Below are 26059 nucleotides of genomic sequence, written 5' to 3'. Positions count from 1 at the left end.
TCACTACGAATAACTCAATTTCATTTCTTTTTATGGCTGAGTAATATTCCATTGTATATATGTGGCACATCTTCTTTATCCATTCACCTGTCGATGGACACTTAGCTTGCTTCCATGTCCCGGCTATTGTAAATAGTGCTGCAGTGAACATTGTGGTACATGACTCTTTTTGAATTATGGTTTTCTCAGGGTATATGCCCAGTAGTGGGATTGCTGAGTTATATGGTAGTTCTGTTTTTAGTTTTTTAAGGAACCTCCATACCGTTTTCTATAGTGGCTGTATCCATTTACATTCCCACCAACAGTGCAAGAGGGTTCCCTTTTCTCCACGTCCTCTCCAGCATTTATTGTTTGTAGATTTTTTTTGATGATGACCATTCTGACTGGTGTGAGGTGATACCTAATTGTAGTTTTGATTTGCATTTCTCTAATGATTAGTGATGTTGAGCATCCTTTCATGTGTTTGTTGGCTGCCTGGTTTTGATACACTAATTGCCAGTAATACTATGGAAAGTATGATGTTCATGCTGGCACCCAGGGGGCAATTTTTTTTTTTTTTTTGCGGTACGTGGGCCTCTCACTGTTGTGGCCTCTCCCGTTGTGGAGCACAGGCTCTGGACGCACAGGCTCAGTGGCCATGGCTCACGGGCCCAGCCGCTCCACGGCATGTGGGATCTTCCTGGACCGGGGCACGAACCCGTGTCCCCTGCATCAGCAGGCGGACTCTCAACCACTGCGCCACCAGGGAAGCCATGGGGGGCAATTTTTTAAGCGTGAAATTATTGCATCACATTGCATTTGAAAGAAAATTAGTTCCTGCTTCATTTTCGATGCCCCTATTCACTCAATGTATTAAGGCCAACAACCTTCACCGTTTTGTTATTTAAATGGCATATGCTGAATGTCATTTACCCGTATGGTTCCTGGGCTCACTTTTCAATGACCTAATGCAGTTTGGAATACTAGCTTCTTAAAATCTCCATAACACATTACCCTTAACTATAGGTATGATATTATTCAAAGTCATACTACTAAGAAGTCTTCCGTTCAATCCAAACTTTATAGAACACTATTGGCAGCAATCTGCCTTGTGAAGGATTTGCAAGTGCCTAAAACTGAATTATAATGCTCTGCAACTTGCCATTTCTTAGGAATATGGCAGGTGGAGGACACAGCTGCGGTAATTGGAAGTATTAGATGGATCTCTGGGCCACTCTCCCCGAACTCATTTTACGGTTGATGATGATCTTAGGATTATAGTTTCAGTAGATACTTGTAAAAAGACTGAGTAATTCACCTGTGGATGACATAACTGAGTTACATTCTTTCGTGAAGTTCAGCATATTTCTCCCATTGTCTTGCATAACTTTCTTATATATAGGTATTTGCCCCCCAAATTAATTCTTCAATTGATATGTGGCACTCTCTCTTTTGAATTGCTCTACTGGCTGTATTTTTTTTTCTTTCTTCCATCATATATGCTCTCTATGACAGGAAAAACACAAAGGAATGCAACTGGACATGACATTAAGCTCCAGAAGAGCCCGAACCTTGTCCATCACTATATTCCTAGCAGTACATAGTGTATCTAGCACACAGGAGGTGCTCATTGAACTTGTGAATGTATGAATGAATGAATGAATGAACAAACCATTAAACAAAAGAACCGATGCTATAGGCCATGGAGGAACAAAAGAAAACAGGAGAGAATATTATTCTGAAATAAAAAGGCTTAGAAGAAGACCACATGGTGTATTGGATGAACAGGTTCCTAACCTCTTTTACACTGTAGACACCTGGATTTCTCGTGGGGAGAAACTGAAATAATGTACATAAAAACAGTATAGAACTACTCAGAGAGTGTCTTGAATATGAAGACAATTAATTGTGAATAAAATAAGCTGAAGCTGATAATTAAGCTGCAGCATGGAATCACAGCATCATGGAATCAACCCCAGAGCAGAGGCACCATTGATATTTATTGACGGAATTTGTGGCCCTGGTTCAGACCTCAGAAAGTGGAGACGGGTGAAGGGAATCTGCAATCTCCAGTTCAGCACTTCTCTCTAAAAGGCACACAGCAAAAGCTGTCATTTGCAAAGCTTGTGTTTAAAACCAGCATTAAAGTGAAAAGAATTTTTTTTAAAAAAACAGAAAGAACATTATTCATCTTGAGAAAGCAACATTCCATTATAATCTTGAATGTGAACTTTTTCAACTGTACTTCACAGTGGAGAAATCAAGGGATAGACATTCAATTTAAAATCCATAAATGGTACCCTTAGCTTTTAGCCTTGAGTTTAAGTGTTTTTAGTCAGATGGAGTTCTTATGCGGTCTGAGTTTGTAAACAACCAGGTGGAATAGGTAAAGGGTGTGTTCCAGGAAGCTTTTATATTTCACACGTACATTAAAACTGCCCGAAATATTCCAGGGAGATAAACACAAGGTAACTAACATTTATCTCCAAACTGGCTTCTATCCAAATCACAGCTCTGCACTTATGAAGCAAGAGAATTCTCTCAAGTAAGTAGCTTCAACAAACAGTGCTCAACTCAGCCACACTGGGCACTTCACAGTAAGAAAAGAGAAGCAAGCCAATGAACTATATTCTCCTAAATCATCATCACCTACCTTTAGCCTGAAGTCACTGCTATGCTGTAAGTTCCCCAACCTGAGACTAGGGTTGTCTTCCAAACCCCCAAAGAAAATTAAAACACCCCAGATTGTTTTCCAGTTAAAGCTAAAACCAGCAATTATAATATTTATGATCAGTTTATAAACTAAAATGACTCCTCTTGTCTTTTGGACTCAGCACGGTAAAGATTTTCCACTTTAGTTCTTGTAGTTGCTATAAAAGAGCCTCGTATTTCAGGATGAGAATCCTGAACCTGTGTAATGGACTTTGCTTCAAATGAATATGATCCTAAATACCTAGGCAACTGTTTTTTATCAAATTAATGGAATCTGTATCTATAAAATAAAATAAAATGCAATATATCTGAAGTTACAAATGCACTAAGCCAAAACATTTAACTCTCTGTATGAAGTGATACACAGAATTGCCTTTTCACATTATTTTAAGTGAGGTCTGAGGCAGACAGCAGGGCAGGTGGAGGCACTGGGTAAGTTGGCCGTTTCAGACGTCCTGGGCAGAGGAACATGGCTGGTGGTTTTAAAACCCTAGGGAGAAAAGTAAACCGTTCATTATTATGGTCCATTTCTTAGACTTTCTTTTGGGAAGACCTAAAAGAATGGTGGGTGGTTAATCTAAGTTTACATCAATCAAATCTCTCCATGAGAGCCTCTTCCTGTGTCACCCACGGCACCTGCTGTGGTACCATCCGCGAGAAGGCCCAGAAATAAAAGGTGTGAAGTGGAAGTGAGAAATGTTCTCCAAGGAGCAAAACATTCATTTTGCTGCATGATGCTGAGTTCTAAAAGCAACAATAAAAAGCAGAAACTTTGTTGCATCTAGACCATCCGACTTACTTGGCAATCCACACCTTATTGGAGAAGGACTCCGGCTTCGAGATATCTGGAAAATATAAAAGTGTAGTGCGAATTACACAGTAGATGGAGCTCAAAGAAAGAATCCTTTTGATGTTTTTTTCCTAAAACCAGCTAAAGAGTTTATCTGAAGCAGTTTAGAACTATGATGGTTTCCCCCTGAGGTTGAGCACTGTGATTCCTTTTATACTTCCTGAAGCAAATGGACACTCAACTTAGCTTAAATTATATGATTAACTAAAAGCTGAGCTCAGTGGCCTAGTTTTTTGCTGGTTTTTGTTGCTGTGGTTGTTTTTAGTGGTTGCTAAACACTTTGAGGCTGGATGCTCACTGGCCATACTGAAGTCTATGCTTTCCAGAAAATACTTATTATTATTATTAATTAAAGCTAAAATGATCCAATACTCTCTGGCCCATCCTTTATATGAATTATGTCATGTGTCCAAAATGCTGTCCTATTAAGGAGGGTCACTGGGAAGCCAGAAAAGAGCCATTTTTCAAATCTCACCTTTGCTTTCACTGAGGAAAAGCTACCCCCATACCTACAAGCCTGCGATGGCTCAGAAATAACTGACCACAATTATCATTCTTGCTGTGAGCTTTCAAGCACTTTAGATAAATAGACATTAACAAAGATGGAAGCTGTTCTGGATATGAGGTCTCAAACAAGTCAACCAGATTAACCAAAAATGTTTGTAACGGGCTTGTCGTAAAGGGATGATGCTGGAAAGGGACAGGATTTTGGCAGCAGTTTCACCTTTGAGAATCTACTTTAGTCTATCAGAAGTCTAAGTTTGCTCTCCCTGGGCACAAAGTAGGAAAAAGAGAGGTACTTATTACAGAGGAACATTGCCCATTGCTAAGCCTTCCAATGAGGGTCCAGAGTTAAAACTTGCCATGGCTGTAAGTGCAACAGGTGTCTAATATTGCTCTTTCTTCTGGCAGAATACTTCCTCTTAGAATGAGAATTGTGATTCTTCCAGTATAAAACTCATAATATGTCTTTTTAATTTATCAGCCCATTAAATGTACTCTCCTTTTGCTTCTTCCTACTGTGAATACCTATTTGGCAATAAGGAGAGTTAAGTTATATTAAAATCAGCAAGAGCTAAAGAACAGTGTCTGACACATGGCTTTCCATTCTCAGGCCATTTCTTTCATGTGGATAGTCGTCCCCAGTTTCCCAGCCCACAAAAATTCTGCCAGATCACATAACTCCACCGTGAACTAAATCCAGAGGGAATCTCTACCTCCTCTGACAGCTGTAACATTCAGTTACTTTGTTGAAATCATACTGATCTTCCTATATTGAAACCCATTCAGGGAAGAAACCATGTTTTAGTCATTTCTGTATCGCCCACGCACACATACACACTAGCATCCATCCAATAACAGAAAAAATGTTTGATAAGAACATTATCAGGGCTTTCCTGGTGGCACAGTGGTTAAGAATCTGCCTGCCAATGCAGGAGACATGGGTTAGAGCTCTGGTCCAGGAAGATCCCACATGCTGCAGAGCAACAAAGCCCGTGTGCTACAACTATGGAGCCTGCATTCTAGAGCCCGCGAGCCACAACTACTGAGCCCGTGTGCTACAACTACTGGAAGCCCGCACACCTAGAGCCTGTGCTTCACAACAAGGGATGCCACCACAATGAGAAGCCTGTGCACTGCAACGAAGAGTAGCCCCTGCTTGTCACAACTAGAGAAGGCCTGCGTGCAGCAACAAAGACCCAGTGCAGCCAAAAATAAATAAATAAATAAATTTATTTTTTAAAAAAAGAATGTTATCAAACATTATGTTTTGTTGGGAGCGGTTTAGAAGTTTAGGGCTAGAGTTGCATCACTAGAGATAATTTCAGAGAAGTTGCCTTCTCTACCACTCTCCCTAAAACAAGTTTGAACAAATATTTAAAGAATTTTTATTTGAAGGAACAGCAAATTGTTAGCCTGTCTGGTATCTTAACCTGTCTTGGTCTAGATCTGTATTCAAAAGGCATTGACTAAATATTATGTGTTGAATGAATGAACAGTGGTGAATCATAATAATGTTAGTTTTTAGGGATATTATCTCCACAGTTTTCAGAGATATTTTTGCTGTTATTTTTTTTCTTTGATAGATGCGTTAGTAATCCTAAGAATGAATACACAGAGACTAATCTTAATTCTTCCTACTTTGAAGTTTGGAGGAAAATTAAGATCTGCAATGCCCTTTATACAGTATTAAAATCCAGATCATTTGAGCAATTTCTCCGAACTCATGCAAGAAGTTCTAGAGATACCAGAGACAGATGTGTGCAGAGATCAGTTGACTAAGATGTCCTATTCTCTGCTCAGGAGACTCATAGCTAATAGCCCATTTTCAGTTAAAGATAAAAATAGGGCTTCCCTGGTGGTGCAGTGGTTGAGAGTCCGCCTGCCGATGCAGGGGACACAGGTTCGTGCCCCGGTCCGGAAAGATCCCACATGCCGCGGAGCGGCTGGGCCCGTGAGCCATGGCCACTGAGCCTGCGCGTCCGGAGCCTGTGCTCCGCAACGGGAGAGGCCACAGCAGTGAAAGGCCCGCGTACCGCAAAAAAATAAAATAAAATAAAATAAAATAAAATAAATAAATAAAACACGAAATAACTAAAGTCTATTATTCTTTCAACTAATGAAGAAAAAAACTGCCTCTACTTCCTTCTTTCTAGAATGATAAATTCCTTAGCCAAGGTAGTATAAAAATCAATCTGGGGTGATTGTAGTAGGTTCTCTTTCTACCTACAAACTTATCATTGCCTCTTTTATAGGTGACTGCAGACAAAAAAAAACCATCAACCATAAGATGATTTTGTGTAAAAACGATTAGACAGATACATACCGTGCTTAAACTAATATGGCTACGAGGGCAGATGGGACTTAAACTCCTGCTTCGACACCGACTTAGAGATCGCACTGAATTCCTCTAGAAAAAGAGAAAGAGAAAAATAGTCAATAGTTTGTGAAAGCCCAGGTGGCTTAAAACAATACTCATATCCCATAGAACGAACAAGAGGTTTTTCTGATATGATTACACTTGCCCGTTACTGGTCGTCAGTATAAGTACACTCATTTGCTATAGCTGCCCAATATTTGACAATAGCTCTAGGGTACTTCAAATAAAATCCCATTACAATGAACTTTGGGATGTTCAAATTCATGATGCTAGTAGAACTTTGTTTTGATGAGTAAACTGTTAGAAATTACATTCAAGTTTGCAAGTGTTGGAGAACGTTAAGCTCCATCTGGTCAGGAATTTATGTTTGTTTTGTTCATTGCTGAATCCCCAGCACCTAAACACAGAGCTTGGGTCATAAATAACTATTGAATAAAATGAATTAATGAATAAGTGAGTGAGTGAATCACTACTGTGGCCCACCTACTGTCCAACTAAGTTAATGAACAAAAAGAAAATTTTATTTCCTATAATGAGATTTTACCAGTCAAAGTCTTCTCATCAACTCCCGTCATTCAACCCTTTCCCAAGTTCTTGCTTTTAGGGTATTTCCTTTGTTTTAGGAGTTTAAGCTCGGGTAAATATTGATGACATACTTGAGGGGAGAGAAGAAGGAAGTTAAAAGGCAATTGCTATTTGATGGAGAACATAGGAATAGTGGCTATTTCCTCTCCCTTCCTTCCAAATTGCACTGCAGACAGTTTACAACAAGAGTTTCTTAACAGAGGGTAATTGTTGTAAGGGCAAGAAGCACGTTTTATGAGCTCATTCATTGTAGAGCACGTGCGATTGCCAAGTCAACACAACTGTTTCTATGGGCTCAACTCTTACAGCACAGAATTTTTTCATTGAGATACTTTATGCTACAGTGGGATATTTAAGCTTAAGTTCTTAAGTTCTTTTAAATACACTACTCCGCTTCTCCACTTCATGTGTGAAAAGCTGCCCTGAAGCACTTCCCCTATCTTCCAGGTGCTGAGACCACCCAGATGGTGGCTTTGCTCTGGACCTGGGAGCTCCTCTCCTGAATTCACTTAACTTCTAGGAAGGGCAGGGTAAAACTCCATAATGGGAACAATACAGAATATCCAAGCACCCGTAGCAACCAGTTCCAACATCCTCTCCCCACCTTAACACACACACTTACACACTTGCATACCTAAGACTCCATTCTGAAGGCTGTCCAATTATTTAACATGTTCAAAACATTCTACAGCCAATGTATATAGGAAGCAACCATCCAAAACTGATTGGCTCTTCTCTCCCCACCTCCTCTGCCCTCTTTTTCTCCCTCCCTCCCCTCCCTACACATCATACCAAGGAGAGAAAAACAGGACACATTCATCATATCCCAAAATACAGAACTATCAGTAAAAATTGGGCCAATTGTTTTCTGATAGTTAATCGATCACTTTTAAATGCTTAGAATTGTAGAGGGCCTCTAAAAGTTGAGCTCAAGGGGCTTTGCCCTTATAATAGCATAATATTTCTAAGACAGAGGAGGCAAATAGGACCAGTTCTATCTTGTAAATAAAGCAATAAATGAAGAAATGACTGCCAGGAAATGATGAAGACTCATGGAAGAATCAAAGAAAAGAATCTGTTCTTTCCCAGCCAGTCCCTTTCCTCTCCTTTGTACGAAATCTTATCAAATAACCCTTTATGAACTTCTTTTATAGAATCTCTGGGTTTATAAATGTTCTCTAACTTGTGAATCAAACACTTGGGATGAATTGTCACTATGCAAGGCCACCGTACAAAAGCCCCTCTCCTGGTGACAGCTTCTCCCTTCATAATGACACAGCCATTCTCCATGAGAGCAGGCCACACGTGATAGAAGACCAAGGGAGCTGTGAAATCGGAGTCATAGCTTCGACGGTACCTATTTTAAACACGCAAAAGAACAAGAAGGAGAAGGTAAGCAGTTATGTAACCTAACTGGGAGGGAAGAGGACATCAGTGTAAATTCTCATCTTTTATTCTGCTCACACTTAGATAAATATGGATCCTGATTCCATTATTAAAGAGATAGTTGTGGGCTCCTAGAATAGGAACCAGTGATAACAAGGACCCAACATGGGCTCACTAAAAACAAGTCATGTCATAGAGAACAGACTGGTGGTTGCCGAGGGGGAGGGGTTGTGGGAGGGATGGACTGGGAGGTTGGGGTTAGCGGATGCAAACTAGTATATTTAGATGGATAAACAACAAGGTCCCATTGTATAGCACAGAGAACTATATTCAATATCCTATGATAAACCATAATGAAAAAGAATATTTTAAAAAGAATGTGTATAGAGATATGCATATGTGTAACTGAATCAGTTTGCTGTAGAGCAGAAATTAACACAGCATTGTAGAAGTGCAATGTGCTATCACTGCACAATGGAGCCACCCCAACACAATACTGTAAATCAATTATACTTCCATTTCTTTTAACTGACAAAAAAAAAGTCATGTCAGACTAGTCTTGTTCCTTCTCAGGATTACAAGAATTGTAATTCAGGGAAATGCTAGAGACAGAGACCATCTAAGTCCTACAGGCAACCTATAAGATTTCTCCTGCTGGGGACTTCCCTGAGGCGCAGTGGTTAAGAATCCGCCTGTCAATGCAGAGGACACGGGTTAGAGCGCTGGTCCGGGAAGATCCCACATGCCGCGGAGCAACTAAGCCCGTGTGCCACAACTGCTGAGCCTGCGCTCTAGAGCCCACAAGCCACAATTACTGAGCCCGCGAGCCACAACTACTGAGCCTGCGTGTCGCAACTACTGAAGCCCGCATGCCTAGAGCCCGTGCTCCGCAACAAGAGAAGCCACCACAATGTGAAGCCCGTGCACTGCAATGAAGAGTAGCCCCGCTCACCGCAACTAGAGAAAGCCCACCCACGCACAGCAGCGAAGACCCAACGCAGCCAAAAATAAATAAATAAATAGATAGATTTATTTTTTAAAAAAATTAAAAACAGAATTACCATATGATCCAGCAATTCCACTTCTAGGTATTTATCCAAAGAAAACTAAACCCTAATTTGAAAAGATATATACACCCCCATGTTCATTGCTGCTTTATTTACAATAGCCAAGATGGACATCTAAGTGTTCATTGATGGATTAATGGTTTAAAAAGTTGTGGTACCTATACAATGGGATACTATTTTGCTATTTAAAAAAAAGAGAAGGAAATCTTGTCAAGTGAGACAACATGGATGGACCTCGAGGGCATTATGAAATAAGTCAGACAGAGAAAGACAAATACCATACAATCTCACTTATATGTGGAATCTAAGGCAAACAAACAAACAAAAACCAAGCTCACAGATACAGAAAACAGATTAGTGGTTGCTGGACATGGGGGCAAAATGCGTTAGGGAGGTCAAAAGGTACAAACTTCCAGTTACAAAATAAATGTCATGCAGACATATACTTGTTAACAATATAGTTAATAATACTGTATTGCAAATTTGAAAGTTGCTTAGAGAATATATCTTAAAAGTTCTCATTGGAAGAAAAAAAAGTTTTGTAACTATATATGGTGACTGATGGTGATAATCATTTCACAATATATACAAATGTAGAAGCATTATGCTGTAGACGTGAAACTAATACAATCTTATATGTCAATTATACCTCAATAAAAAAATTTTAAACAATAAAAAGCAATACATGTCTGTATTTCTATAGCACTTTTTTTTTTTTTTTTTTTTTTTTTTTTGTGGTACGCAGGCCTGTCACTGTTGTGGCCTCTCCCGTTGCGGAGCACAGGCTCCGAACACACAGGCTCAGCGGCCATGGCTCACAGGCCCAGCCACTCTGCGGCATGTGGGATCTTCCCGGACCAGGGCACGAACCCGTGTCCCCTGCATCGGCAGGCGGACTCTCAACCACTGCACCACAAGGGAAGCCCTCTTTTTTTTTTAACCTCTTTATTGGAGTACAATTGCTTTATAATCGTGTGTTTCTGCTTTATAACAAAGTGAATCAGCTATACGTACACATATATCCCCATATCTCCTCCCTAGCACTTTTCTTTTCAAGAGTTCCAAACAGACTCCAGGGACTCATTAGTTCTTCCCAAGACCAATATGTTCAATGGAAATCATAACATCACCTCTGAAGCACATTTGACTGAGAAGGAAAATGACCTCAGAAGAGGGCCCTGCCCTGTAGTACCGAGAAGTATATGGCTGGGCCTGAAAATCAGGTAATGTCTGTTGATTTCCCCACCCAGAGTTCTTTTCCCTAAATTGTTCCCAGAGAATACACACAAGATCATTTATTTATAAAGAATCCCTTAGCTTCTGCTCCTATGTCTCTTACTTGCAATCATTAAAAATTTCTCCATCGGCCCCAAATGCAATATCGAGGGGTGGGTCTAAAGTCTGCATTGCAAAGGCAATGCAACATATCTCTTGGATGAAGTTACTGAGGAGGCAAAAGTCAACTTCAGGAGGGAATGAAATCTTGGGATTGACATTCATGGCTCGGATCACATCCTGAAAAACAGAAAGATGGCATCACCTTGTTACCAACCTGCGAAATACACACTGACAATCCTAAGGACATTATGACTGCTGGGAGGGGGAAAGAGCATGTGAGTGAAAACAAGGTAAACTAGAAGAGAAGTGCATGTGCTGAAAGGAGGAAGACTCATTAACAGAGAAGGAGGAAAGATGACAGAGGACAAATGACATACTAAAGGCCAAGAAAGTCTCCACAAACAAAAAACTAAAGCAAAAACCCTTAGTAGCTTTCATTTATTATTTCCTTATTTTTCTATTCTGAGCAAGTTATATAATCGCCAACACAGGACTCTGACTTGTTCATAAACTATAATAATAACAATTATAATAGCTTGCTCTTATTGAGAGTTTACTCTGTGCCAACTCTTGTGCTAAGCAAATTACCTGCTTCCTTTCATTTAATCCTCTCACAAACTCTATGGGGTCATGACCATTGTTGCTCCCATTTTAAGATTAGAAAACTAAAGCACAGAGAGGTTAAGTAAATGTGCAAGGTCACACAGCTAGTAAGTGGCAGAACCAGGATGCAAATCCATAACTATCTTTCCCAAAATCATTGCTCCTAAGCACTATGGTATTCTATCTTCCAATCATAAGAGCCTGTCTGAAGAATAGAACTAGAAAGCTCAATATATTTTCCTCATAATATGTCTAAGAAAGAAAGAGCCAATAATGACTGGTTCTACAAAATATATTGGATGCTCATTCCTGCTCTTCCATTACATAGATGCGACACTAAGCTGGATGGATTTCTGAGTTATTAGTATTCATTATAAACAGCAGCAGCAGCAAACCAGTCCCAATAAAAGACCCAACACTTACATTAACACTGCTTTGGGAATCATACAGATCAAGATGACAAATGATATAATCCAAGACAGCATCCTCAAAGTCATTTGACCCTGCATAAGACGGTGCCAGCAGTTTCCTCACACAGATCTTGAAGTGTCTGAATGCCACTTTAGCTACATGGAACGCCTCCTGCAGATAAAAGTACAGCAAATTTATCTGGTGGGAGGAGGGAGGTAAAGAGGTCCAAAGCAAGGAATGAAGAAAGAATGCCCAACAAAAATCCAACATCATATTGGACTTCTGGTAACTAAATTTTGGAAAGTACATAAATACATATAAGACTACCCATATTCACTAATTTCAAGACAGTTGACCACTGTTCTGGTAATCCTGATTGCAAGAAGCAGGACAATGCAGGCATTCAAGGAAATAAAATCACCTGTGGTTACATAAATACTTGAGATATGCTAGTTGATGCTTTGATCCCACAGCAATATCATATTACTGGTCAAGAAATAAGAGAAAATTATCAATCTAGTGGTCACGTCATACATAGACACATATCGTGTCTGACATGTTTCCTGGCATATATTAATTCAACAAATATTTATTAAATGCCTGTAATATAGCAGGCATGGGGAAAACTCAGTTATGCATGAAAGATATAGCCTCTACAATTACAGAACTTTAACCAACTCAGTACATGATTCTTAATTATATAAATTATATATATAAATTAAATAATTCTTAATGATATAAATTCTTTTTTCTGTAAAAAGCCAGATAGTAAATATTTTAGGCTTTGCAGGTCACATAATTGTCTCTGTCATTTTTTTTTTTTACAACCCTTTAAAATGTAAAACCATTCTTATATGTTAGCTCTTGGGTGGTATTTCTCTTAGAATTACAGATCAGGGCCAGATATGGCCCAGGGGTCATAGTTTGCTGACTCCTGATATAAATGAATAGGATAAAGTCTGGTAGATTCTGATAATTCCGCTCTCACACCAATATTTTGTTTTGTTTGTTAATATTTAGCTGTTCTCATTACAGACTCTTAGTATCTCCGTATGGTACCCACAGAATAAATGCATTTGCTTTGGATTTTAAGATTATATATGAGCACTTTTTAATCTTGCCATACTCAAGTAGTTAGCAGTCCTAGTAACTACTCTTAGTTAAACAAACAGAAGAGTGAACACAATCACAGCCTTTTGATTTTTCTAAGAAGGGAAGGTAACCAATCAAATGATAGCCCTTAGCAATAATATATCCATTGTGCGTACATATACCTATATTACAATAGAAGATCCAGCGCGAATCAACTTGGTATATACCCATCTGAGATAGTCCTACATTTATGGATGCTTCAACAAATGTCTGGTCAAAATAGATATTAACATATATGAATAGTTATTGAGTGTGAAAAATAATTAATCGCAAGTATCTGTAATGGAAGGAAGGCAGGGAGGGAGGAGACAGATGGAAACCCACCCTCCTTCAGTGACCTCAGGCCCTACCAGTCTTTTTTAAGCCGTCCTGTTCGGTTTACCCAAGCACTGCCTGGCCGCAGCGCCCTTGGACCGCGGAAGTGCAGCGGCGCGCGAGACTCACGTACCACTGCCGCGATGTAGATGATCCGCTGCACCGCCTCGGCTTTGTCGATGCAGCGCCGCAGCAGGCACTGCGCATCTAGGCGGGCCTCGGAATAGGTGTCGGTGAACCGGGACAGCAGGGCGGCCTTGCGCGCCGCGCTGGACAGTTTGGCGCGACTCGGAGACGGGCTCCTGACCTTCGCGACCGCGGTAGAGGGGCTGGTGGACCGTCTGCGGCTGCGGCCCTGGCTGCGAGGATCAGGGCTCGGAGACCGGCCCCTGGCGGACCTGTTGGTGAGCAAAAATCAGGCAGGGAAGCGCTCTGATTCCATTCACTCTCTTGTTCCTAGACTCGGCTGCTTCTCTCCCCATAAACCAGAAGCCATGGGAGCAGGGAGAGCAGCTCCCTGTGAGAGGCGCTGTGTCTCCATAAGGCCTCAAATAGGACCACAAACAAAAAACAATACTCCATATTTGCCTGGTGCATTCGAATTTATAACACGCTTTCACTCACTCAGCACATCAATTTATCCTTCAAGCAGCCAGGTAAGGTTAGCATTGATTGTTGGCCCTTTTACAGATGAGGAAGTTGAGGCTCAGAAATGCTAAGAGGGCTATCCTAGAGTAACACAGCTAGCAAGAGCCAGAGTTAAATAAAAAGTCAGATTTTCAGTATTTCTTACCCCAACCTTGGGCCACTAACACATCACTGAGCTTTCTGGTATAAAATGAGATGCACGCTGATTGAACAATGAGAAAGAAATTCTGTGCTCTCTTTCCATAGCAATGGAACCATTTGCAGTCATTTTCTCCTCTGCAGGTCCTCCATTTTCACCTACATAATTTGTGCCCTATTTCGGGATGGTGAGGAGGTTATCAAGTGAGCTAATACATGTGGAAGTACTTGGTGAATCGAAAAGCATTGCATCAGTGAAATGTATATTGCTACCAAGTACAAAGTAAATGATCAGACGAGCTAGTCCAGAGGGAATGGGCCACCAAAAAGAGAAGTTTTATAGAAGGAACTGTGGGGCAAAAGGTAGTACAAAGCAGACTCTCTGAAGGTGGAAAGGGAAAAATAGCCCTCATTTATAGTGTTTGCCAGTTTCCATGGTGCAACAAATACTCTCACCATAGCCAATTTCAAACTATCAATGTGACGTCACTGACCCCAGAGTTAGGTAGAAATGCACAGAATCAGTTCGCAGAGCTAGTACAAGCTGGCGCTCACACACCACTGATGGAGTGATTCCCCAAAATGAAAGCCTAAGGTGACATTTAGGGGAATGGAGAACCGGGTTAGGGGTGGCTTTGATAGCCTGAATCTGGGCACACTGTGGGGCTGGGGGGGAAGAGGGGAAGTGTTAGAAAGAACAAGGAAAATGCAGAAACTCCAAAGAGTGGAACACTCTACTTTGTGCTCACTTAACACTGTCTGAATGACCTGTCTTAACGTGCTGTCCATCAGTAGAAGGGAATTTCACATTCCCTTACCTACTCATTCCATCAAACAAAGTGAGACGTAAAAAGGCAATACCCTGTGAAATGACAGTTGGTCATCCTGGCGAGACAACTCCTAGAACTCAGAGAACAGGACCCTCCCCCTATCATGGAACAGGCTTTCAACATGGGTACCGCCTTTTGCATTATAGGCACTCAAATCTGGTATCAAGACAAGAACCTTCCTTTTGCACGTCTTAGTTTCATTCCTTAAGCTTCAATGTCAGTCCGAAATTAATTAGTGCCCAAGTATTGTCAATCCACGAGGTATTTTCTCTATGGAAGGGTGAAGTTAGAGAAAACAATCCCTCTACAATTCAAAGTTTTCCATATTATTGGGGTTCGCGCTCAGGATGTCATTTTCTTTTTCTTTTTTCTTTTTCTTGTTTCCTTTTCCAAGCCAGGTTTTTATCACTAATTCAACAAAAGGAGCTTAAGTGAAAAGATCTGTGAGAATTTGTCAGACCTTCCTTGGAGTACAGATTTTTCAGCTGACAGAACAGCTATCTTGTCCTTCAGCGTTCGGAGCTGTTTCTCATAATCGCATATCGCTTCTGCCTTCCGCTGGTCTACGCTCCACCTGTCCGCGCCCGTCTGCTCCGAGCCCTGGGGCTCCGAGCCCCGCAGTTCCTCTCTCCCACGCTCGGAGCCCCGCTTCTCTGAGCTCCTATGCTCTGAGTGTCTGTGGCGAGATTCCTCCTGGGCTTGAACAGATGTAAGCCTGAACAGAAAAAAAGGTTTGAAAGAAAAGAGAGAAAGGGAGGGATGGAGGAAAGGTAATAAACAGTAATTGGCCTACTTAAGGAGGCTGCTTTATTTAGTGTGCCGTTATTGCCCTGGGAAACTCGGCTGGAAATACATAGGATCAAACGCAAATTAACAAAGAGCAGAATTGCCAGGGTCAGGGTGCCACTTCATGTCTGCAGCTTGCATGGAAAAAGGCTCCTGAAGAAAAGATAGGCATGCAAATCCTCTAGCCAAAGCAGAGTGGGCAGAGTCATGAAGTCTTTGCAGAGGCAAAGCAGAGACATACTATTCTACGTTGGACGGCTTCACTGCACAAAACTCTGGAAGCCTGTGACCTCCAAAACCTAGTCCAGAAGCTGGTCAAAGATATAATCTATTCTCACTAGCTCTTCTATTCTCTGAACAGATGGAATGTGGGGGGAAACTGCAGTGGAAATTGAATAACATCCACAACACTAAGCAGAAGTGTGGACCTATGAAAATAATGTACTACTATGGAAAGGAGTAAAGCTTTAGAAATAAAACTGGCATCCTCATTAACACAAAGAGGTATGGCCATCATACAAGGGAGCAAAAGCCATAAGAAGAGAACATGCTGTGATGAAAATAACAATGGTGTAAGAAGAAAAGGGAAGGGGTAAGATTAAGAAGGATGTAGAAAAGCTAAAAATGCAATAGCAGAATTAAAAGCTGCCGTAGAAACAGTAAAGAACAGAATTGTTGCTATAGGGAATTGCTGAGTAATATGATCAAAGAATTTGAGAAGCTATATCAACTAGGAAATGAGATTAGTGCTCCAAGCTAAAATTTATGGATGTTCCTGAAGAAATCAGAACAATTGGAACATGTATGAAGGCAACAGAAAGGTATGTATGTATGTATGTGTACATATATATATATATATATATATATATATATATATATATATATAGTTGTTTTTTTTGTTTTTGTTTTTGTACTACAACTCCCACTTGCTCTTTTTGGGGGAAAAAAAATCAAAGTTAGGATTGAAAAAAGTATGCCCTTAAAGGATCAGTGTTTATTTACCCCTTCTAGAAATTTATCTTTAGAGGATAATCTGAAATTTAAACTAAGATTTTCCAGAAAAAATTATTTCCAATGTTGAAAATTGGCATCAAAGTAAATATTCCATGTTAGGGAAATACCCAAATGAGGAAATATGATGTACCTATTTAAGACTAAGCTCTGCTTTATTTTTTCTTAATAATAGAGAAAAATAATGTTAAATGAAAAAATGGGGTCCACAATCGTATACTCACATTTTGTTGTCTTAACTTTATTTTTAATGTACTAATTGGAAGAAATAGCAAATGGTGACAGTAACTGGCTCTGGAATTATGAGGGCTAAGGTTCCTTTCTACTATGTTGTACTTTGAAGATTTTCTATAGTGCATAAGTATTGTTTTGTAGTAAGAAAAATATATAAAACATTAATAAAAACATTGCTGCCTTTCCTCTTTATGGACAGATTCTTTCATATTGTAATGGAGCACCAAAAAAGCTAAATTCAAAGGTTAATCAGCAGCCTGCAATAATCCTGTCATTTTTTTTTCTTACTGCTTTCTTAGCTGATTTATTTCCTCCTCTGCAGTCAGAAGGGATATGGCCGATCTGTTCTTGGTTTCTTCAAGAGTCTTTTCAGTTTCAGCCATAGTGTAAGAGAAATCAGTAACTAAAGACAGATTTTCCAAAATTGGCAGACTTTCTAAATCAAGGCATAGGTTCTCTTGGAAACTTTCGCCGTATGATATAAATTCAATATAAACATCAAATTATAAGACATCTGCATTCAATTAGATGATATTACAAATATTATGGTACACTAGTATGCAAAAACATGCTAGCATCTTTCCTCGATGTCAAACACAAAGAAATTACAGAGCTACTACCTCTAAAAGACTATGTAATAATTACTGGTATTAGAATGTAAAAGACAAACTTGTTCAGTTTCTCCTTCTCACCCTCCTAATTCATCTGCTCTAATTACACCGAATCCCCAGGTTGCTTCTCCATAAAATCTCCATTTTTCTGTAATATACTAATACCTATTCATATTACTTTGCACTGTAGAGTTGCATTTGACTTAATTTTCCCAGATTTACTAAATATAGAAAAATTGTTTGCCCGCCTATAGAAAAGTCCTCCACAATTACACTCGACTACCAAGTACTTCGTATCTTCCTGCCTCTGACTTCCACCACTAATTGAGCACAGTTTTCCTGAGTTTTCAACCTAGCTTAGTCCTTGTTAGTTTCAAGGACTCTCCTCATTGTGGACAAATCATAATAAATCATACTATATCTTTAGGAAATGAGAATGTGATGGATGCCATTGAATGAAGACCAATGGTTCTCAATGAGGTTGTCCTAGTACAGTAAGAGATTGTGGATTGGCAAAGGTTTTTGGACTTCTCTGACCTTGCATCCCTGGAACACCAAGTATCTTTCATCACAGTAGTTCTGAAGCTAAGAGATTGCAACTGCTGTCCAAACTCACACCAGTCTTCCTCCCTACACTTGGATGGGAAGCATGGAAGGTCAAACACTGGCCTCCCCTATACAGTGAGGCAGACTGAGAAATAATGGGACAGCAGGATCCCTATCAAGTCGGCACAGATCCGATGAGACAATGCAGGAGGTGGTGTGAGTTTCCCCAAATTCCATCTCATCCCCTTCTCCTCTAACAAACGCCCACTCATCCAATGAGTGCCTCTCCAAAGGCCACACCTGACTCTCAAGAAAAATTTGTCTTCCCTTCTCCTGAGCTCCTCCAACACTTGTTCACATCTGTAATCTCATTACAAACACACTGAACTACTTGAAGGCAAAGATTTTATTTTATTCATCTCTTTATCCCCAGCTCCTAAAACAGTACCTGTCACATAGATTTTTTTAAAAAAACTGAAAAACGGAATGAATGAATGAAATGTCTGAAGTCTAAAATAAAACCAGAGGAGCAATAACTTCACAATAGGGATGCTGGTGATTGTAAGGAAATTGCTGTGATTTAATTTCAATGTGAATATGTTATAGATTTTTTTAAAGTATATATGGGAAAATGAACATTTTTATCAAGAGAAAACTGTGGAAAATTAAAAGAAGAAAATAGACCAAGAAAGGAACAAGAATGTGAACAGTAATCGGGTTTTTTTCTCTCGAGACATGGCATACATGTGTGAGCACATATATATACAAGCAAATATATATACCAACTTGGCCCCCTTGGACGATATATAGAGAGAAGAAAGGAGATAGCCTTCATGTGACAAGCATTGTTTTAAGCAGGCTAACATATTTATTTTTTGTTATGGATTTATTCATTCATTGAGCAAGTTACTGAGAATTTACTACGTGCCAGGTACAATGCTAGATGCTGGAGATACAAGTGTCAGAATAGCGATACAGGACAGTAACCCTTTGGAGCTTCCAGTCTAGTGGATCATAAATATTCAAACAAATTTTTCAAAGTTCCAACTTTCAATAAGTGCTATTCTTAGATGATTGTGAAAGAGAATTAGAGGAGAGGGAGAGGAAAGAAAAGACCATTCAATGTGTAGTGGTCACAGACTCTGAGAAAGTCACATTTAAGCTGAGACCTAAAGGACAAGAAAAAGCCAGCCATGCAAAGAGCCAGCAGAAGACTTCCATTTCTCTGAAAAAGCACAGGCAAAGGCCTCGAGGTGAGGAAGTAGACAGAAGACTAGGTCAGGGGAACCTGGCATGAGATGAGGGTGGAGCAAGAGGTAGGGTCAGATCACGCAGGGCTGGGAGAGCCCTGGGAAGGAATTTAGAATTTTTTTCTAAGTACAAAAAGAAGCAACTAACAGCTTTTAAGCCAGGGGGTGACTTGCTACAATAAAAGTATATCTATATGTGCTGTGTGGAACATGAATTGTAGTACAGCAAGAATGGGCCCAGGGAAGCCAGTTGGAAGGCAACTGGCTGAGGCAAAAGGTAACAGTGACTTGAACGAGGGCACTGGTAGTAGAATAGTAAGGAACGTGTGTGGGAGATGTTTAGGAGGTAGATTCCACTGGATGTTCTAATAGATTGGATATAGGAAATGAGGACAGGTGAGATTTCTAACCAGAGTCCCAAAATAAAATCCAGCAGTCTTCCCTTGTCTAGGGCTCGTCAAACCTGAGCAGACCTGTCCCCATTCAGCACCCTGTTGGAATTTGCACCTTTGGAACTGAGTCACAGCTAAACTGGTCTCCACAGTGTTAGACATGGGAACCTCCTGGGGTGGGCCTCTCATTCCACATTAGGTATCACCCTGGATTTAGAGACAGGTAGGCAGAGTAGTGAAGGAGAGAGCTGGCTACCATAGAGTGCGGGGACAGCCTCCATCATTTCTGATGCCTTAAAAAATGAAACATGAACCACACGTGGGTTAAAAAAACAAACCAAAACAAAAATAGGGAAAAGCTAAAGGGAAAAGCACCTTCCTGTATGCAACTTTCAAATGGCGGAGGGCAGTGTGTATACAGATAGGGAGAGTATACATACAAATGATAAAGCAGGGACTTACCTGATGGCACAGTTTCCCCATTGCAGGGGAAACAGGCTCGAGCCCTGGTCTGGGAAGATCGCACATGCCGCGGAGCAACTAAGCCCATTTGCCACAACTACTGAGCCCGTGTGCCACAACTACTAAAGCCCGCATGCCTAGACCCCGTGCTCCTCAACAAGAGAAGCCACCACAATGAAAAGCACACATACCGCAACGAAGAGTAGCCCCCGCTTGCTGCAACTAGAGAAAACGTGCATGCAGCAACAAAGACCCAACGCAGCCAAAGATAAATAAATTAAATTAATTAATTAATTATAAAATGATAAACAGGACGAGGGGCATATGAAAGGGTATATGGGTGTTCTTAGTACTACTCTTGCAAATTTTCTGTATTTGAAATTATTTCCAAATAAAAAGCTTTTTTAAAAAAAGCGTGCAGTCATAGTTTTTGGTCCATGATGCCCCTGATGGGTAACTACACAGCCATAGTGACAAGAGAGGCAGGTAGGAATTCCTGGCTCCTACGGATTCTGACTGAAGACAAGAATCAGCAAAGTCGTGAAGCTTTGCCTCACAACCAGAGGCAAATGGAGGCAGCAGCAGGGGCCAGCGAATGCCTGAGGAAACTTAACCAGATGAGCCACAACTCAGCGCCCATCAGCACAAGACTCCAGTGCCCAGGTAGAACCAAGGCAGCAAGAACCCAGAGGGCAGTACAAGACCAAAAGCCCCTCTCCTCCATCACCAGGAGAGCCCGGAAACCGCCCTTCACCCCTAGACGCCTGTCTAAGGAAGGAGGAGGGCAATGAGACCCCTTGAAAGGACAAACACAGCCCCGAACAGAACTTGGAATTAACTGAATATTTACACAAAAGGAACTACGATAAACCAGAAAAGAAGTGGCAGGTTTAAGGTTCCTTCTTACCCCTCTCCAAATCAGTTGACGTTAGTTGAAATAAGTCATACGAATTCAGAGGAATTATGCATTTTGCACATTTTATTTGTAAATTTTGACTGCTGCAGCTGTAAAACTACACACTGACAGTGGTTCCAGTTGGAAAAATGAACAGGAGTGTGTAGAGGTAACCCTGTGTGTGTGTGTGTGTGTGTGTGTGTGTGTGTCCGTGTGTGTGTGTGTGTGTGTGAGAAAGGAAAAATGTCTGGAGTAAAATATGCGAAAATGTTAACAGGCATGAACTAACAGTTGATTTTCATCTTCATACTTTTATTTGTTATATGCATTTTGACAAAGGAAATGTGTATTATTTTTATAATCGGACAAAATTAAATCAATCAATAGAGATGTTTTCCTTAGAAGGAAATCTAATCAGAGAACAAGGCAGAATGCCATACCCTATTCCATCACAAGCCTTAACTAGTGACAAAAGAATCCCTTGCTATCCTCTACATGTCAGCCATGGAGCAATGCTGCAGTAGGAGAAACACCTTACTGATGGATTTTTATTAGATATGTTAAAAGCAGTTGCATCACATTTGTCTATCTCCCTCAAGTACAACCCAAAGTTTGCAATTTTCTTTGCAGTGATTCCTTGAACTTGCTACCCTGGCTTTGCACACAGCGTACATCTGAGATCTGTTACTTCCAGACATTGCTTAACTTTTTAAAAATACATTTTTATATCTAAAAGTTATTCCAAAATCTTGAGTGGTTCTCAGTTAGGCGTGTATAACCCCTAACTGACAGATAGATGCAGGCTGCTTCATCTTACTTTTTCTCTCTTTCTCTTTACCTGATCTTTCACTCTCTTTAACCCTTCCTCTTCTGCCTCTTTTCTTATTTTCCTCCCCAAAGTTAGATTTTCATGCAACAATCTTTCTCTTTCATACATATGGACTGATAGTGGGCCTATGGAAAAGGAGCCCCAGGAATGAAGCCAAGGGGACCAGGGTCTTAGGGATCATAATGTAATATAGGAATCCTGTCCCCAAATTCAAAGACACTGCCTCCCAACTCATACACACAGACACAGACACACACACACATACATACACACATCATATGACTTATTTGCAAATGTCTACATTTTACATGAGCCAGTATTCTCCTTTCAAACTTAAAAATTAAGTTAAGAATAAGCAATTCTTTTTGGAAGAAAATAACTTGCATTCCTCTTACTTGTCTTGAACCTGGTTGAGTTGATTACGAGTTGCATTCAAATCACCATCTAATTGTTGTATGTCACGATCCCAAGCGTCAAACTCTTTATGTCCGTCTTTATCAAACGTGACCTGGAATGGTACACAAATCAAAACAGAGTCTGAATACATGAAACCACATGGGCAGATTGCAAAAACATTACACTGGAAAAAAGAAGTCAAGTACAAAAGGGCACGTAATGTATAGTTCCATCTTCATGAATTTCCCATGCAGGCAAAATCAATGGAGAGTGATAAAAATCAGAAGAGTGGTTGCCCTGAGGGTGGAAGGAGGGGAATGGGAAGTGGCACAAGGGAATGCTCTGAAGTGATGGAAATGTTTTATATCTCAATAGTGGCGTGACTTGCAAGAATATATCCATTTGTCAAAATTCACCAATCTATGGTTTTCACTACAGGTAAATGATACCTCAGATTTTTTAAAAAGACAGTGAAATATCATCCTACATCTTTATACCCAAAGATGGAAACTTCCACAGGGGGTAAAACATGCACAGGGGGTAAAAATCTAAGAGGCATATGAAAATTCCCACATAAAAAAATTTGTTTAATAACAACTGATGTCTCCAGAGCCCTTACTATATGTAAGTTGTTTCGCAGGTTTATCACGTTTAACTCTCACAGTGACCCTGTCAGCAAAAGCATTGTTTCCATATAACAGATGAGGAAACTGAGACCTAACAGGTTGCACAACCTACCCAGGACCATAGAAGATAGACTAGGATTCTGCCTAAGCAAGAATCCTTTGGCCACTACCTCATAAGGCCCTCTTGCTTAGAACTGCTTGCTCTAAATGGTTCAGTTTTTGAAAGGAATTTATGTAAATCCATATAAGCATTTAAAATCAAGGTTACAAATGTTTTTTGCCTATCCAGACATAGTGATACCAGCGCCTTAAGAAAAGTATGCGTTCTCTTTCCAGTCTGGTCCTCAACTGTTAAAACACTGCCACTGTTGCATGGAAACCACCAATATCAACCACAAATGATGACACTCATGATCAATCTACCAGAATTGAGTTTTCTTCTTATCGTGGAAGTTTCCAATTAGTTTTATTTTACTCTTTCAGAATACTGAGCTTTCCCCCATCTAATGATCTCTTTCTCTTCTGACCCCACCTGGTGGTACCCTGTCTGGGTGGCTAACTTGTTTAAAAGTTACTATTTAGTGCCTAGTGTGGGCCCAGCAATGTCCCAGATGCAGATCATCACCAGGACCTTTTCACAGCTGAGGAAGCAGGGCCTTATTGAGTTGCCTGAAGCCATACCACCAGTAAGTAGGCAAGGCTGAGATTTTAACGCCGATCTGTCTTAGGAGAAAGCTCAATCCATTATGCCACGTATTACTGTATATACAAACTCACCTTTTCGACCCATGTCTCAATTCACTAACTAGAGTTGAGCCCCTCACTAGGTAAAAACCATATCTTACATACGTTTGAGTCCCCAGAGCCTGATCAGGTGCTGAACACCTAGGAGGATCCTTTAGCATCCCTACCTGTAGAGAGGGGACCTTGCTGTCGACAGGTTTTCCTAGGGAAGTGGCAGTAAAGAAGGCCTCCAGCCAAGGCAAAAGGCGCGATTTGATTGTTTCCACACCATCATAATGTCCTCCTAGAAGAATCCACAAATCAGGTCAGTGAGAGAAATCCAACCACAGCAACCCAGTCAGAGAGCACAGAGAAGGGACAAAGAAAAGAAAGCAAAGACGGGGATGCATGGGCCATTCTCACCTTCTTGGGCTGCTGTAGTGAAGATCCCAAAGAGTTGTCCCTGCACTTTGGTGACTTGTTCAATGAGTTCGAGGCAATGATTTAGATTTTGATCACATGAGTTCGTCTGCAAAGCCAGAACAGTAGACATCAGTGCAATTTCCTTCTTCTGGGACTCACTGCAGGTGGACAAGCACTTCACTTTACACAAGGGCCAGCTGGCTCTGGTATGCTCCCAGGGCAGAGACCGCTGTGTGCTCACAAAACACACTTCCCTCTCCTCCTGGGCACCCACTAGACTGCTTTCCCCAGCTTCCCTAGCGGTCGGTGCAGCTGTGCAAACCAGTTCCTGTTAGGGATGGGAAGTAATGTGATTGTCCTTAATGATTGTCTTCTTCCTCTCCCCCCGCCCCCGCCGTCTACTAGCCAAATGCAGAGGACCCCAAGGGCATAAGGGATGGTGGAGCCACAGGATTTAGAAGGTTGCTAACTGAACACTTGAATTGAACTGTCACATCACTGAGAAAGTTTTTTGGTGGGCATTAAGCCACTGAAACTTGGGGGTTGTTTTTATAGCAATAACCCTGACTCCCTACTCAATGGAATCCTGCAAAAACTTCTTTTAAAAAATGTCATGAAGAACCTAGGAGTAAGACAGGAATAAAGACACAGACCTACTAGAGAATGGACTTGAGGATATGGGGAGGGGGAAGGGTAAGCTGTGACAATGCGAGAGAGAGCCATGGACATATATACACTACCAAACGTAGAATAGATGGCTAGTGGGAAGCAGCCGCATAGCACAGGGAGATCAGCTCGGTGCTTTGTGACCACCTAGAGGGGTGGGATAGGGAGGGTGGGAGGGAGGGAGACGCAAGAGGGAAGGGATGGGGGAACAGATGTATATGTATGACTGATTCACTTTGTTATAAAGCAGAAACTAATTTAAAAAAAAGTGTCATGAAGAACCTAGGAGTAAGACAGGAATAAAGACACAGAGAATGGACTTGAGGATATGGGAAGGGGGAAGGGTAAGCTGTGACAAAGCGAGAGAGAGGCATGGACATATATACACTACCAAACGTAGAATAGATAGCTAGTGGGAAGCAGCCGCATAGCACAGGGAGATCAGCTCCATGCTTTGTGACCACCTAGAGGGGTGGGATAGGGAGGGTGGGAGGGAGGGAGACGCAAGAGGGAAGAGATATGGGGATATATGTATATGTATAACTGATTCACTTTGTTATAAAGCAGAAACTAACACACCATTTTAAAGCAATTACACTCCTATAAAGATGTAAAAAAAAAAAAAAGTAAATAGTCCTTTTGTAACACAATATAAATCACTGCCTCCTAATTTACCCACTTTACTGGTTCTTACCCTCTACCTAAGTTCAATACGTGCATAAAGGGCACTACTTGTTAACAATAAGAAGGTATTGCTGGTTTGAGGATACAATGGAGAATAAGACCAAAAAGATGGCCCAGGCCATATGGTGAGCCAGACAAGTGGGAGAGAAAGGAGAGTAGATAGTTACCCTGCAGTGGAATAAAGTCTTAATATAGGGATGAGCACAAGGTCTATTCAAGAGCCCATTGTCTTAGAAAGTCAGGGAAGGCTTCCAAGACAAAGTGAAATCTAGGTGAGAACAAATTAGGCAGACTTGGGGAAAGTCTGTCCCCAGAAAGAAGAAGCTAAGAGGTAGACCTCTCAGCTCTTTTTCTGCTTTTCTCATCTCCTTGGTGACCTTTCACCAATTCCTCGTTAGCCAAACCTCTAACTGATCCTAACTCCAAAGGAATGAACACAACTACAAGCAACAAATTGTGTGGGTGCAAATATGCATAGACTTATGTGTGACCTCAAGCCATAATAAGGCACTAGCAGGGGGTACCTTCTGGGTACTATGAATCCCGAGGCAGGAAGTGGGAGCTAGAAACTGGAATGAAGAGGAAAGATTCAGATGACCTCTAGGTAAAAGTTTACAAGTAAAATGCAGA

General features: G+C 40.8%; 1 protein-coding gene across 1 annotated transcript in view; it reads right to left on the bottom strand.

The window, feature by feature from the left end:
• Nucleotides 1-1201: 1201 nt before the first annotated feature.
• Nucleotides 1202-26059, bottom strand: part of SPATA18 (spermatogenesis associated 18) — a gene marked incomplete at its 5' end in the record, with an annotated part of 31946 nt that continues 7088 nt past the window's right edge. Inside the window, 12 exons of the mRNA XM_079718892.1 lie at nt 1202-1297; nt 3491-3536; nt 6369-6452; nt 8241-8364; nt 10800-10975; nt 11825-11983; nt 13413-13677; nt 15356-15610; nt 17215-17310; nt 22307-22419; nt 23845-23960; nt 24080-24185. Of these exons, the coding sequence (XP_079575018.1) occupies nt 1263-1297; nt 3491-3536; nt 6369-6452; nt 8241-8364; nt 10800-10975; nt 11825-11983; nt 13413-13677; nt 15356-15610; nt 17215-17310; nt 22307-22419; nt 23845-23960; nt 24080-24185 (1575 nt within the window). The 3' untranslated portion in view covers nt 1202-1262. The remainder of the gene's footprint in view (nt 1298-3490; nt 3537-6368; nt 6453-8240; nt 8365-10799; nt 10976-11824; nt 11984-13412; nt 13678-15355; nt 15611-17214; nt 17311-22306; nt 22420-23844; nt 23961-24079; nt 24186-26059) is intronic.

The sequence above is a fragment of the Hyperoodon ampullatus genome, assembly GCF_949752795.1.
Source record: "Hyperoodon ampullatus genome assembly, chromosome: 1".
Taxonomy (NCBI): domain Eukaryota; kingdom Metazoa; phylum Chordata; class Mammalia; order Artiodactyla; family Ziphiidae; genus Hyperoodon; species Hyperoodon ampullatus.
The sequence above is the reverse complement of the archived record's forward strand: the minus strand, read 5'-3'. Positions and strand labels throughout refer to the sequence as shown.